This window comes from Chelmon rostratus, chromosome 19, assembly GCF_017976325.1.
Source record: "Chelmon rostratus isolate fCheRos1 chromosome 19, fCheRos1.pri, whole genome shotgun sequence".
Taxonomy (NCBI): Eukaryota; Metazoa; Chordata; class Actinopteri; order Chaetodontiformes; family Chaetodontidae; genus Chelmon; species Chelmon rostratus.
Window position 1 is genome coordinate 11,697,177 of NC_055676.1, and position 16,308 is coordinate 11,713,484.

General features: G+C 40.9%; 1 protein-coding gene across 1 annotated transcript in view; it reads right to left on the reverse strand.

The window, feature by feature from the left end:
* The window catches only part of LOC121623413, a 48,644-nt gene that overhangs the window by 10,919 nt on the left and 21,417 nt on the right, over positions 1–16,308 (reverse strand). Inside the window, exon 2 of the mRNA XM_041960687.1 lies at positions 8,797–9,552. Within this exon, the coding sequence (XP_041816621.1) occupies positions 8,797–9,552 (756 nt within the window). The remainder of the gene's footprint in view (positions 1–8,796; positions 9,553–16,308) is intronic.

The window sequence follows — 16,308 nt, forward strand, 5'->3', positions numbered from 1 at the left end:
AGAGGCCTGTTTCTGATTTTCAATTTTTTTTACAAATAGAATTTTTGGTAAACTGATTTTTTGTGCAATTTTTTGTTTTGCACATATTAAGTGTCTGGGTTATAAATCATATTAAACAGATATACTGTGCCCTTTCTTGCGCTACAGTGGGTTTCTTCTCAAGTATTTTTTTCATTAGTGGGATTGTTCTATTTGACCTACACTCACAGTATTAGTCAGCTTATTCTTGCCCCCATAATGGTTTTATTTCCTTGCCTGACAGGAACACTCACATCAGTGTCTCTCCTGTTGGACAGAAATAGCCGAAACCGCACACTGTTCAAGCTGTGTGTGATTTCAAAACTGGCCGAGGTGCGAGAAGAAAAACAAATCCAGATTATTTAAAAAATCAAACAAAAAGGATCACCTGAGTGAAAACCCTCAAGTAAAAAAACCTGCGGTCCAGCCAACAGATAGCGTTATGTTTCTCGTCTGCGCTGCTCATCATTCCAGCCTGCATAAGTTGAGATCACTTTACTGGGCGCAGCAAGACCACAGCAAGTTATGTCACACACGTTTAAGAGCAGCCGGGAGGAAACTGAAAAAAATTCACTGTGATGTTAATGGTGATTTGATCGAGAGGAGGAAAAAAAAAAACAAAAAAAAACTTGTGATTCCTTTAGCACGGTTGACTTTGTAACATGATAAAGTGCCAAAGCTGCCAGTTTCTGTCAAAACATTTCACAGGCCTGACACGGCAGGAGTTATGTTTTCAGGCAAAGTACTGTGACGGTCGTCTGCATTTCACACATTTTTCATTTACAGTTCAGCTGCCAGTGCGATGTTGCCCAACTGTTGTGGTTTGAGTTTTTGGCACTGGACTTTCAGCTTTTAGAAATCTTGATATTTTACACCACAAATCTTATGCACAGACATGCACAGATATTCAGTCACTTGCATCTTTCTGTCTCTGAGTCCTTCTTGCTGTCTTTGCCTGTCCTCAAACATGTATTTGTATTTGCACACACACAAACACACACACACACACACACACACACACACACACACACGCTGTATACACACAGGGTAATTAGCTTGCATTCCTGGCCACTCTGTTCAAACGACCAGGCTGTCCAGATGCCTCTCTGGACTCAACTCTCAGGTCTACCTTTGATGACTTCATTAGAGTCACTTTCATGCTCTGTGTGTGTGTGTGTGTGTGTGTGTGTGTGTGTGTGTGTGTGTGTGTGTGCTCGTGCAGTGTGCGTGTGTGTGTGTGTGTGAGAGAAAGAGAGTGTGTTCGCAGCAGGGTTAGGGTTGTGCGTGGAGGAGCAATAACGTGAGGTGTGTGTATGTGTGCACAGCAGCCCTGGATGTTATCTGTCACAGATGCTATTCTTCACCTCCTGTTGCTTTACTGCCCATGAATTCTGCATGTTCACGTGCACCAGGCTAACTCCAAAATGACACTTTCAGTATTAGACTTCCAGCACATTTTTCAGCTTTTGGTTGACTAAAGTTTGGGAAGGACTTTGGCGGCCACTAACTGTTATTTGTTGATCAATTGATTGGTCTGTAAAATGTCAAAAAACATTGAAAAATGCCCATCACTGCTTCCTTGAGCTTAAGTTTCACATCTTCAAATTTTGTCCCATCAACAGTCCAAATCCCAAGGGTACACTACTTAAAGTGATTGAAAACAGAGACAAGTAGTAAATCATCAAATTGAAGAGACTGGAACCAAAAGGTGGCATTTCAACTTGAAAAACATCTGTTGATTGCCCCATCGATTTAACTGATCATCGTTAAAGCTCTAACAGGGACGAGATTATTTAAAATTTACACCCAGATAAGTTTACACATGTCAAAAAGTTCATTTTCCTGCTAGAAGAGGTCACCATTAAGCCCAGTTTAAAGTGTAAATGGTCAGCTCCTGCACTTATATGGACCCAAAAAAGATTCAGATTCTGCTGCAGATACAGTTAAACTACAGAATGTTTTGCATTGTAAACTGCTTATCATTTTTTACATTCATGTTTGCTTTTTTCCCCACAATGTAATCATGAAAGCGTTATAATATTAAGAGAAGCGTCTTGCTGAAATGGCAAACACTCCTCTTTCCAGGTCTTAACTGTAAATGATGCTAACAATTTTCCCATCGCTGCTTACTCCAAAGGGATTCTGTTGTGCAGTTTGTTGCCAAATGTAATAGTCAGTTCTTTAGACAACAACAAACTGTTAGATTATTGTTACCACAGCTCTGAGATCAGCCTAAAACTCAGTTGAGTGGGCGATATGGTTGCATTCATACATTAGTGCATCTCCATATTGGTAATATGAAGTCTGTGGACTTAAGAAATATTTAACAGTGCAACCAGATGTATCATAAACTTCCACACAACCTTCAGATAAGTGCATCTGTAAAGTACAAGTTTACTAATTGTACATGCCAATTACATAGAAATGATAATTCACACCAAATCTCAATGGTTGTTTAAAAATCAGTTTGATTACTGAGATCTTCTTGTAAGTCAGAGTATCTCCTCCTGCTCCTCTCTCATTCTCTCCCTCTCTCCAGGATATTGGTGATTGTACTCTGCAAGAATCCTCCACATAACATAAACAATGAAAAAGGCCGTCCATCAAAAACAGAGATGTCCAACTTAAGATTCCTTGTGGATAGTAATTGACTCTTGATGTTTGGAGCCATTTTCTGTTCAGAGAGCCGAAGCGCTCCAAAGCAGTGGAAGATCTTACAGAAACATGATTTGCTGCTGAAAGACTTTTGTTTAAGGTGGTGCCTGACTGGTGGGGTTTGTGGCAGGGCTGCTTCAGTCTGCCTACAGAAATCTGGCTCTTATTTCAGCCTTGTTGTAGCTGACACATTAATGGACAAGGGAGTGAAGTGATGGGAAAGTATCAAGCGGTGATGATAGGAAATATGTAAACAGTGATGGAAAAATGAGACAGATCCTGTCATTGTATTCAGTCACTCCTGGCAAAAACACTGAGCTTTTAGAAGTAGAAAACTGCACTTTAACAGTGTGGAAATATCTTAACCAATATCTTGATGGGAAACTTTTATTAACTTAAGTCAGCACAGCACATTTTCCAGACACATCCAAAGCATGAACATGAAATCACGGTGTTTGAGAGGTTATGGGGTCAAAGGGCACTCTTGACCTATGGACCTTCACAGTCACTCCTGTGACAAAGGTGGGGAGGGAGAGGCAAGAAGTTGCATAAATGCTGATTATCAGCTATCATTTCGTTATCTGAATAATACATAACATGCATTTCCCATTAGCAGCCGATCATTTATCAGCCAAAGATGTATCGTGCATCCCTAGAAACTACTTTAAAGCTTTTGTTCCTTAATTCCAAGTGAATATTTTTTTAGATGAAATTTTTCCTTTGACTGAAACATTACATTTTAGTCAAAAATGGGCACTGTTTTTAAAAATAAATGTTGTATGTTGCAATAGTTTTTTAATACCATAGTTAAGCCCAGTAACATCATTAGTTAACTATACTGCAGTCATGAGATGAAAATGCCAAAGACTGGTGAGCACTGTACATCTGTCCACGATACGGGCCAAAGAGTTTCTTGGTAATAGCTCACATTGGAGCCTGTGACAGCTTCCGAAGTTTCAGGACTGTATCTAATAATTATTAAAAGACAGCAAGTTGCAAATTTCTGAAGCAGATATACTCAACAACGCTTACTCCCTCACAGACACAGTGCTTTTTAGACTTTGACAGCCTGATTTCTGGAATAAGGTTTTGTCTCAAAGCTTAATGTTACATCCAGCAAATAAGAGTAGATGGCTCGTTGATCCATCTTCAGTGTTTACAACATGTTATCAATGCTTTGGCTTGGTTTCATTTTCTATTAAATAATTTCTGAATGGAAGAGGCAAAGCTATCTGTCAGACAGTCACTGTGAAATAACATTGCTCTAATGTAAGATATTGATCAATATTATTTAATGTTTCTGTAGGATGTTGACAGCGTTTACTTTGTGGATTCCGGTAAAAGAGTCATCAATCAGAAGAGACGTGATTTGATCCAGACTATATTAATAAAACATCACAAAGAAGAGTGCCACATGAAAAAGAAAAATATTGTATTTGTTTATCCATAGCTTTTAAGAGCCTAATAAATTTCACTCGTTACCTTGAATGGTTTCCCCTGATTTTTGTTTACAATCTGTCAAGAACATTTCCTATTTGTTCCTACCACAAGCAAAATGAATGTAGTTAGCGGAAGAATCAGAGGGAACGTGCAGGTAGTATATGTATATTGTATTTTCTCTGAGTACAGCTGAATATAATTGTCGGCTCTGGCAGGTCAGCAGTATTCGATGATAGGTTCAGTATTTCCTGAACAAACTCACGCAGTGACGTTTGCACGCCGCTTTATTTATGGCTGTTCCAGAGGAGCCTGCATGAAGATGTCAAAGTAACTTTGACTGAAAAGCAACGCTGACACTAGCCTCTGGTGCATACAGTACTTCCTCATAACTCTCTTTTATAGGCCGCACTGTTACCTTTTCCCACGAGAACCCTAAATGTGCTCATCATGCAGTGAGCAGGAAGAGAAACGCAGCAAAATAAAAACAAGCAGAAATGTCAAAAGGGAAACAACTGGGACAATTTTCAAGAAGATATTGAAAATATTCAAGAGGGACAAGCACTTGTTCCATTTTTGTTTTGCGTTAACCTTAGTGAGTCACTGGAGGTTTATGGATGCAGAGGAGAAAGATGAGAAGAAGTGCTTGTGGTTTTGAAGACCTTATTCAAATGTTTCTGAAAAAAACACGTTTGTTCTGCATTCCACATGTTTTAAAGGAGAAAAATTATGGCATTTCTTGGTGCGTTTAACTTTGTAGTTATATGGACTGTAACTGCAAAAACCTCAGTTTCACCATTTTTATTTTCACCGTCATTTTTATTGAGTTGTAATTGTCCAATTGTCCATTTTCTCAAAACAAGTTGAAAAATCTGCCAGTGCAGTGAAATAGTTCCAACATTTCCAATACAGCGCAACTTGTTTCAGGACTTTTCCAAAATCAAACGTCCATTCGTCTAGAGCAGTGATGTGCCTTTTTTGTTGTAAAAACATAACCCAGAAACAAGCATTTCCAGTTTTTATGTCTTTTTGTTTTAAGAAAACTTTATGTAAAGAAAAAAATGTTCACACTCAATAAAAGACTAAATGACTTTGTACAATGGATAAGTAAAACAATATGTTTGGATTCAAAGGTATCACTGCAAATATAAATGTATTATACACCAGAATGATTCATTTGACTTTTGAATATTAAAGTTGCATTCATACACATAACTTAACAGTGGCAGAGTAACACAACAGCCAATAGTGATGCACTATGTGCAGCGTTGACCTTTCCATTAACAAAGCTTCCTGACTTGGGTCAATGGGTAGAGGTCAGACTAGAGGGGGCAGACCTGTGTAATTACCCTGGACATGGAAAACCTGCACTAAATCAGAATAACGTCCAGTGTATTAGACTGTCCATAAATTGCAGTTTGTAAGATTAATTCATGTCAGTGGGTAATGTGTCTACTGTGATTAATGTTAACAATAAGTATGTGTGGCAGCTTTTACAATCCGGGTGGCCGCAGTGAGAATCAAAGCTCCGACTGTGTTCAAGTTGGCACCATACAATGCTAATTGAGCTACGCACGACCGCAAGTCTGTGGTCCAACTGCAAACACATGTCCATTTGTTTCATTGCTTTATCCGTTTGTTTGTAAACAAGATGTGACAGTCCGTGGACGACATCGAGGGAAGAAAACAAGGACAGCTCTGTTGCTTATGGTCAGTGGCGGGATCAATGCTAATCACATGACAACCCGACAGGATTTCCATATTCAGACCAGGAGCGCCTTATTTTGTGAAGGCCTTATGAGGTGAGATCAGACAGATGGGCGTTGATCACATGAGCACAAGTAGACAAACACTGACATGCTCCACTGAGCACACACTCACAATGCAGGCCCCAGAGCCTGAGTGATGTACTGCCCTCAGCTTTGACAAGATGATTAGGAAGGTTTGGCTGCAGAGGAGAGCCTCGACCCCGGAGCTGGAGCTGAAACTTCTTCATCACCTCTGACACCATCTAATGACACTCATTTGCAATCTGACCTCCTGAACATTACCAGACTACTAGACCATGATAGCAACACTAACAACTTCCCCCTCCATAGTTTTCAATTTGATGCTTTCCTAAAGGAATGGTCCATTTTTGACAAAAGAGCTTAACTCATAGAAGTGCAATGCTCTGGGTTTACTGTGACAAATTGGAGCAATTTTAGTACACTGTGTTATGTAGATACATTATATAATATGTTATATATGGATTCTGGCATGCTAGCTTTGCATTATCTCAAAAAGCCATGTGGTTTTTAATGAATGCATAAAGGCCAGAAACCTGCATCAAAGAGCTAATTTGTCCAAAACTCTGTGTGCAGCTTTGAAGCAGCTTTAAAACTAATAAGCAAAAAGTGTATTGCATCTGTGCACATGCAAGCTTGTGCACAGATGCAAATATTGTCAATGCAGAAGCACTTAAAGATATGATAGTGTGCAGACGCAGACATTATTTACTCGTTATTTCATCACAGCCAAATCTCTCTTGTTTGTCACCAAAATTCCACCCATCGTCTTTTAATTTGAAATACGTTAAATATCTGCACTTGCTAGATACTTGATGAAATGCCTACTAAACATGCTGCCAAGACAAAATATGACCTGAAAGGTTTTGCCTATGTGGCCAAATCCTCATATTTAAGGTTTTTCTTTTCATCTAAAAAGTTGTTACCTATTTCTCACCACAGTCGTGTCAAGAGCTGTAGAAATTGATGGATTGTGCCTTTAATGCCATGACATGATGCCATTATAGTTGGTGACACGTTGCATCCTAATGGTTCAGCTCTTTATGTGCATGTGTGTAAAAGTGTATGTATGCATGTGTGTGTCAAGAGAGAACTGCAGGCAAGGGGAGGGAGGAAGAGACGCTAATTGAAATTCCTTCAGCCATGTCTGGCAGAGCCTTGGTGTCTGAGTGGCACACACACACGCACACACATATTCACACTGGCCCTGGCCCTAATAAAAGTGGGCTTTGCCATATGGAGGCCATGTGCAAGACTGGCCTCTCTGTGCTCAAGCGTGTGTGTGCTCTTAGCAGGAGAGGCTTGTACAGCACCGCAGACCCACAGACAGATGCATACAAACCTATGACATGTGTATGAAGGTGTGTAATGAAAAAAAAAATCAATTTTTGAAGGTTCCCAGGCACACACACACACACACACACAATTTGACATGTTGTTGCAGATTAATACACATACAGTAGACGTAATGCAGTGAGAGCCTGTTGTATAATCTTTAAGAAATTAGCTCGTGTTTTGGATGTCGCCCATAATTCAGTGAACTGGCAGGGAAACTCTGGGCAGGTAAATGTGGGAGTAATGTTCTGTTCTCCTTCAGCAACTACTGTCAATGTGTCCTCAGGCAATACAGAGACCAGAAGACTTTGGCAGTCCTGGAGAACTTCCAGATGTGTTTAACTAGAAGATAAAGATGTGGACTCCAGAATGATAACAACTGATTTTTCTGTTCTCAATCAGTCATAAATGGTTATGATGACCCTTACAAGTTGTTAAAAGTATTTATATTTGCTAGTGTACAGGGTTTGTGTGTTTGTTTTTTAAGTATCTGAAGACAACACTTTTTTTGTTAATCCATCTTCATTCCTATTATTTTACAGATTCATCAAAATTTGTGCACTTTCCATTCATTCATGCAATACTACTCTTTCCTCTCAAAAACGTCATAAGGGTACCTCAAAAGATTCAAGTGGACTTTCTCTGTGCCCAACAGTGAAGGACTAAGAGCCTACCCAGTGTGAAAGAGTGTAACTGTGTGAATGTGAGCCTGACTGGTGCTGACAAAAGAGCGTGTGTGCTCGGTGACCCTTCTCAGAATAAATAAAGGTTAAAATCATATTTCACAGCCCTCAAAATGCACAAACAGTAAAAAGAGTTGCAAGCTTATGACTTTATATCTGAGTCCGTTTAACCTCATACTTAGCATATGCCCACCACGATTATGGCTGCAGCACAATAGCAGCAGGGAGTAAGTATACTTGTCATTCTCCCCAGGGGTTTGGTAATAGCTGTGTTTTAGATATTTCCTCAAAGAATAAGAACTTTCTCTGGGCAATTTCTAATTGGTTCCAGTGGATCATCTCTCTTTTTTTATCTTCCTGGCTTACTCATTTTGTTTTTTCCTCCCCTCTCCCACTGTCATGCTCTCCCTTCCCTCACTCTCAGTAGTCTGGCAAATATGCCTGCCTGTGCACATGGTGAAAAGGGCTGAAGATCACGCAGCTCTGTTATTTGTTCTTCTGCCCAGTCACCTGTCTTAATGTGCACCGTTGCTAAATGGTTCGAAAAGCAGAAATGTCTCTCTTCATGGGTAAACAGACAAGATGCTCAGGGAGAAAACCAGTGTATCCTTTGCCATAGTGTTGCCTTTGACAGATATAACAATGCTTCAGTGGAAGCAAGCTTCATGAAGTGGACTTCTCTGTGATTTCAGCTGCTCTTTATCAGTTTTATGCAACTAAGAACTCTAAGAGAAAATAATATAGGTCAGTTTGCAGTACAAGCTTGAAAAATTTCCAGATTTCTTTCCAGTTCTCACAAGTTGCTATTTTCATGCTTGAATGCTGCTTAAAATGTAAGAAACAAAGAAACACCTTCCGAAAAGGTAACAAAGTTGACTTACTGTATGGATCATCCTCACTTTTGGTGCCGTTGACTTTTCCTTTCTTGTCAATGCGAAGGAAGAATTTCTGGTAGGAGAACAGTTTCCTCCTGCGCACATCTCCTTGTAGATGGTTGTAGCTGCTCCGCACGTGGCGCCCGACAACTGTCGCGGAGGACGATGACACATTGGTCGCCCGTGGCAACCTCGCAGAGGATGCGTGCAGCGGTGGGGTTGATGATGAGGAAGGTGGCGGGTGTGAGATGAAGATGTCAGGAGGAGTCCCTCCCGGCACATCATGGTCCTTTTCAGAGTCTGACGATAGAGCGGACAGGGGTGAAGACGAGGAAGGTCCGAGCAGGAGAAGCAGGAGGAGGAAGGTGAGGGAGAGGAGGAGTGAAGGAGGTCTGCAGAAGGGGCGGGAGGAGAACCAGGCGACCGGTGCACCTTGTGTCACTGTCCATCTACACATGGTAGTGGAGCTGGGAGAGCTGTGGAGGTGCTCGGGGGCTGGGGCATGCTGAGCTGGGTATAGGGAGAGGGAACGAGAGTGGGAGAAACTCCCCCTGGCTGACCGACTACACCTCCTCTGTCTGGGGACCCCCAACCTCACTGGGACTGTAGGTGTTGAAGCCTGTAGAGTGGCTGGGGTGGAGACAAATCTGACTGTGACTGTGGTAGCAGATGTAGCGTTATTGGTGATGGTGATGGCGATGTAGCTGCCGGTGGTGGTGAAGTCTGCAGTGACTCTGCTGTAGTCCCCTGTGCTGTTTATTCCTCAGCAGCGGCACAGGAATGCATCAACATCCATAACCCTAACCTCACAACGGGAACAACCGGGGGGCTTGCCTGAAAGACCTCTCACCACCTCCACCCTCTCCTTGCTCCTGGTTGTTGGCGCGCACACACACAGACACACTGAAAATCCCTTTTTTAAAGTTTGAATGTACTCTTACACATCTTCACATCCAAAGATAAAAACACGCATTATCAATTCATTCATATACACTGCTAAATTCTACTCCACACACACACGCGCATGTCCCAAACCGTTTATCTTCTCCAGTCCAGGAAGGTGGATAACAGCAAGCAAGGTTGGAGGTCTGGATAAAAGATGCCAAACTGCTTTATGAATAAATAAAAACAGCGAGTAATAAAAAAAAAAAAAGGATTAATGCTGCTTCTCGTGAATTGTTCAGAGAAATCCACAAAAAATGAAAAGGAGACGCAGAATCCAGACTTTCTTCTTTTCTTTCCCCTCTTTGTTTCTCTTGGTTTGTCCGAGCTGGTTTGAAGTTACTTGAGTGCGTAACAGCCCGGGAGCTCTCGTCTTTCTGCCCTCTCTTGTTGCGCGTCTTGTCAGTGAGCTGGGCTCCCTATCTCTCCTCTGTCCTTGCCTCTCGGAGTCTGAGCGCTGGAGCAGTGCGTTGCCTCTCTTCTTTCCTCCTGTGTGTGGCTCCCTCTGCTTTGGCCCCCTCCCTCTTTCCTTTGCCTCTCCCTCTCTCCTATCTCTATCAGCGGTGCTCTCTCTGCTTATCTGCAGTTTCTCTGAGGTGACCGAATCTTGTCTTTCCTTTCACCTTATTTATCTGCTGCAGTTCCCCAGATGTCATCTCTTAGCGTAATTGGATGTCTATGAAAACCACTTGGCTTTGAAGAGCTGTGCGCATTTATGTGTGTGCATGTGTCTCTGCACATGTACATGTGTGTTTGTGTGTGTGTGTTGGGGGGGGGGGTCTGTCCCACCCCGTCTTCTCTTTCCCTCCCTCTCCCTCTCCCTCTCCCCCTTTTTCTCTGTCTCCTCCCCTTCCCAGACAAAACCCCACCAGTTGAGCAGAGCAGGTTCGAAAGAAGGAAAGAAAACCTTTCCTTCAAGTCTCTGTTGAGTCCATTTTTAGTTCTGTCGTCTTGATCAGCACCGGATGTTGTTGTTTTCAATACTGTTGCTGATAAGACGCCTGAGTTTTGGTACTTACAGGTTAGTGCTGTTTTTATCCTCTAATTTGGGAAATATGAATGTGTTTCTCTACAAAACACCTTCTTTCATTTAACAAAAGAAGTTCTGAATTGTGTGTTCTGAGACAATTAATGTTGTCTAAAGTCAAGCAGCTGCCCAAGAATGCCTAAATACAACAGTCTGAAGTTGAGAACATTTCATTTTAAATCTGGAACAGTCTGAAGAAGAGAATAAGTAAATAAGATTATGGCCACAAGGTTTTTTAGACTTGTTTTGTTCTGTACCAAAACAATGTTTAACTTGAATACCCAGCTCATTGTAGAGTGCACATCATAATCTCTACTAGTTTTTCAATAAATATTAATTGCTTGGGACATAACTTAAATAAATGACGTCAACCTCACCTGTAAATAAAAGATGCTTGGCGTTCTTTCAGGCAGAGCACTGAAGTCTGCTTGCATTAGCTGATTGGCATCAGCTGCTTCATGCGTGCTTCATAATCAGTGGCTCTTTCACAGCTGTGTGGCCACCAGCTGACTTGTAGCATCCTATGCACCCATGCAGGTGTACAGCGCAGTCATAACCTGACACCTCACACTTAGCTAACATTTAATATGGACGTATGTGTTTATTGGCGGGGGCAGAAGCCTCAGATTCTGTGAGAGCCTAAACTCAGAGCCTTTTCTGCCAAATGTATTTCCAATCATTGACACAAGTGTCTCTGACAGAAGTTGTGTGCTAATTTTCATGATTAGGTCTTCTTCTCCGGTTAATGGGATGCTCATTAGCAAAATTACCTCCTGTAGCGTTTATGCCGGAGTTAAAATCCTACGAATTCACCACCCTCCCTGACGCGTAATTGCCTGCAAATGCCTCATAATAGCAAAGAGTTTCTTTTTCTCATGTGAAGACACACAGAACAGTTTTGAGCAGAGATCCCCCTCAGCTGTTTTGACAGATACTATCAAGTGATTTCTTTACTTGGGGCTTAATCTTCAGATAAACATCTCTCTATGTTTGGATGAAAGAAATTGTGCCTTACGTGTGTTGCTGCGTTTCACCTTTCAAGAATCTAGGTCTGCTGTCTGGTTTCAGCATTGTTTAATTTCCTTTTTGCATTGTCAGACAACAGCCATATCTCCACCCCTGCCTCTCCTCTTCTTTTCTTTTCTCCTCTCTCATAAGTTTCTCCATTATTACTGGAAGTACTGACTCCTGGTATGCAGTAGATAGATTTGGGTTATCTCGTCTTTGTTTCTTCCCTCATTTAGTCCCTCACTGTCAACCTATCATACATTAGTACTTTAGGATGTTTACAAAAATTCCTTTTGCTGATGCACCAATGGCACAGCAATATCGATGTAAAAAGAAGACAGCATTTCCCTATAAGACGGTTAATTCTAAATGAGATTATACAGCTCTTGGGTGCTGCCAACAATCTGTCATTCACGTCAACTTTACAGCCTCCTACTTTCTGCTGAGGGCCTTGGGCAGATGGCAAAGATTGATTTAATGGGGAGCATTGGTGAAAGACCAATTACTGTGCAGGATTTCATAGGATGTGTAATGATGTTACTTCCCTATTTAATATATTTGTGATCATTGATGCCATAATTTTACTACTTGTGTAATTGGCTATGGGAAAGCAAGCAGTAAACTATGGTGTGTGTATGAATGAGTGTGTTTACTTTTTCTCGCGGCTCATGTCAAGTAATTTCAGGGGCATTTTATGCCTTTCCTACCAAGTTGACGGCAAAAAGATGGCAGGAAATGAGGGGAGAGAGAGATGGGGAACGACATGCAACAAAAGTCCCCAGGCTCAGACATGGCGTCTAATGGTTGACGCCTTAACCCTTAGGCCACCAGGGCAACTCCACCTGCAAATATTTTGGTTATCTATTATCTATCTATTATCTTCTAAGTCAGTTTTTAAGTTAGAATACTGAACATTTCCTGGTTCCAGCCTCTCAGTTGTGAATGTGATATCTTAGAGTTTTAGATTATTGCGTTGACAAAGCAAAGAGTCTAGAAATGACTTTAGGCTTCACTATTTTCTGACATTTTATAAAGCATAATTCGAGGCCATGATCTGCAGATTATTTTGTGGTTGCAGCCATATTAGGAATCATAAAATAACTGTCCACCTTTTCCACACATACCCACATGTTCGGAGACCAGAAGACCATTTTTACGTGTCAACACCTGCAGACAAAGTTCAGCACCTCGGACAGCACTTCACGACAAAGTTCTTTAATAGGCCATATGTAACTGAATATTCTCATCTTAAATATCAAAAACTTTCCAAGGTGATGGACATTTTCTGGACTGAGTCTGCCTTTAGGAAATTCTCTAAGGCAGACATGTACAGACAACATCCTCTCTGAGAATAAAACTAGTGTTAATACACTGTGACACAGGTAGAAAGCTAACCCCCAGCAGTGCAGTATTTCAGGTGTGATGCAGATTTCTCTTTCACATTCATTTTTCACCCAGAATCATGCCTGCCTAACTTTACTGTGCTAAAAACATTCTTTCATTGTAAGTCTCGTACAGCTGATACAAGTGTGATTAATCGGGTCCAGAGACAGAAAATGAATCACCATCAGAGTTGAGAGCCTCTGTTTGGTTTGTGCCTCCTGGGCTATTGTAGAAGTTTGATGGTGCAACATGGTTGACTCAGTAGAAGAGGACCCACTACCTCTTTAGATAAAAAGGTCCCATTTTAAGGAGAGCGAAACAAAAACACAATGATTCTTATTTTCAGGTGATCATACACTTATGAAAACATGTTTATGAATGTTAGATTCCATTTCTGCCATATTCCACCAATTGATAATCCTACATTTTACACACTTGTCCACATTCTTGAATGGAGTTGTCGGGTTAACTAAGGTCAATCACAGATGTCAAGCAACGGCTGGTGGCAGAACATTGGCTGAATGAATGAATGGATGGGAACTTGTGAAGCAGTAAAAATGGAAGCTCACAGGGAAACAACAAAGGAGTGCGAAGAAGAGAGAAAAATGCCAAGAGATAGAGTGAGAGGGAGAAAGAGAAAGAGAAAAAACATCTGGTCAGTGGTTCTGTGGCTTGAATTTGGGGTGTAGAATGACAACACACACCCACACACATGCACAAACATACAAACAAATACACATAGTACATCTCTGACCCTGTTATTACAGCAAAGTTTTCAAGCTGTTTAATCATTACAGTGTTGTAATAGTAAGCGCAAATCACTTTGAAACTAATTATCAATTCCTGATCAATTTACTGACTGATCTCTTCATTGCTTCCCCCTGCACTCTTGTTGTTCTGTGAAACGGTCCTAACAAGACTCAGATGTTGGAAGTCAGTCGTCCGTGAGGGAAAAACTGTTTCGTCACACCAGAAAACAATTTGTTTGATGCAGCGGAGCACCACATATTTGGCTTTTTTCCCCTAAAATACTCTAGAAGGCTGTAGGGGCTTCCCTCTCTGGAAAGGCTTGTCATTCAAATGTTTGCTTTATCATAAATAACACACAGTTCAAAATTGATGTTCATCATTTATGACTGTATTTTCTAGCAACTGAAAAATATTTAACAAATATGAGATAATAGATAACATGATTTTAAATTTTAACTAAAAATATTCAACAAATGGCTCACTGTAATTATGGTGCTGCTGCAAAATCTTGTACATTTAGGTCTGAATGCAAAAGCGGTGCCTCTCTAATGATGAATAAATATTTTTTTTAGATGTGGCCACATTTCTCAAAATCTTTTTTTTTCCTCTCTTTCCCTCATAGGAAAGAAATGAGTCAGTCTCATTGTCTCGTGGTTTTGGCTTAAAACTGCAGTTGCAATCTGAGGCCAAACTTCAAAGTCAAGCAGAGTGGAAGTGCTGATCCGGGGTCAGCACCCACAGCCGAACGGCTACGATCTTTATGTGTTCGCAGAGAGCTCAGTGGACTAAAGATCAGTAAGATCAGCTTTGCGGATCCCAACCCAGATGAGCTGACACGGGTCCCCTCTGGCTTCGTTGGTCATGCCTTGGATAAGTCTTGATTGCTCATGCCTAGGAGGAGAACGCCATTAGGGACCAGCAGTTTGGTTCAGTGATTCTAATTGTCTCATTGTGGTTGGAGCTGGTGGCTTTGAACGCATTATGGTCTTCAAACCAGCTCTGCAGAAATGGCCCTGGCAGTTAACTTTAATTACAGACACATTAAAGCACTTATAGACAAAAAGGAGGTCTTACGATAAACTTACAGATACTGTTCGCTGCAGTTACGGTCAAGCTGCTGAATAGATAATTCTCAGTGACAGTCTTAGTAATCCAGAGCACTTTGATTACAATCTGTTTTGAGCAAGCGTTTTTCTTCAAAGAATGAAAAATATATTCATTTTAGATTAATCAACCCTGAGTCCTTTTAAAGCTTTGTTTTGTTGCCCTTCCCACATTATTTTTGTCATTCCTTTGGAATGTACTACATGCACTTGAAATGGAAACAAACATGGATCAGCATGTTAACTGCAGCAATAAGAGAAACACAAGTAAACACCTCTTTCTCAGGCAGCCTCAGAAGGTGTTCCAGACTCCTGAGTGAAGAGACGCGACCTTCAGATCGCATAAACAAAGGTGTTCTGAGACGGTGACATAGAACAATACGACCAGTGCTCTGGTTTAAGGGTGTTTTATGATTCACATGCTACAGTGTTTCCGATGGGCCTGTCATGCTGATTTTTTTCTTTTTTAAGCCAGGTTTGTAATCACAAACCAGTCTATCCTAAAGTTACAAACAGCGCAGCGCTGTCTTCATGTAATAATGTTTTCAGTTGACATCACAATTGTTGCATATTCAGAGGCTTGATGATCTGGTTTCTGTCATGCACAGGAATGTATTATTGTTTAGAAAGTAAATTATGGAACATCACATGAGTATTTTCTTCTGGGGTCAGTATTTATGTTTTAAAGGGCTGCTCCAGATGATTATTGCATGAAAATATCACAACCAGTCATTCTTAAAGGAATTCTTGAAATGGATAGATCCATCAAAATAAATATACCTGAAGGTCAGGGGACTAAAAGTGTCCACCAGTGGAAACAAACTACACACAGGTGTTCTCTCCACTTATTTTTAAGCACATTTAAGTGTGCTTGTGTGTTCAAGTATCTTATTAGAAAAGATGAAAATGGCAAACTTCAAAAAACTTCCAACAGAAAAACTTGCAAAAAAGTTTTTATGCTTGCTTGAGGTGGTTTTTGCCATTTTTGAAAAATAATAAATGCACTTGTTGGGAGATCAGAGATAGCAAACATTTCACGTACATGATCAGCTGTTTCCGCAGATTAAACGTCTCCTCATCGCAGGAATGTCGTATTCTCATCAGATTTTCAGCATTTTTTTGAGTGTTTGAGGTTTGACTGGTGCTCTTTTAAGCACATCATCTTATTGCGCCATTTGCATTCACATTCGCACAGCAGTAGTGGTCAGAAACAAGCATTTATTTGCACTTTTGTTTGCCAATTTGCTAAAAAATTCTGTGAAAAATTTGCAATATATTAGGATGGAAACCCAGCTACAGAGAACA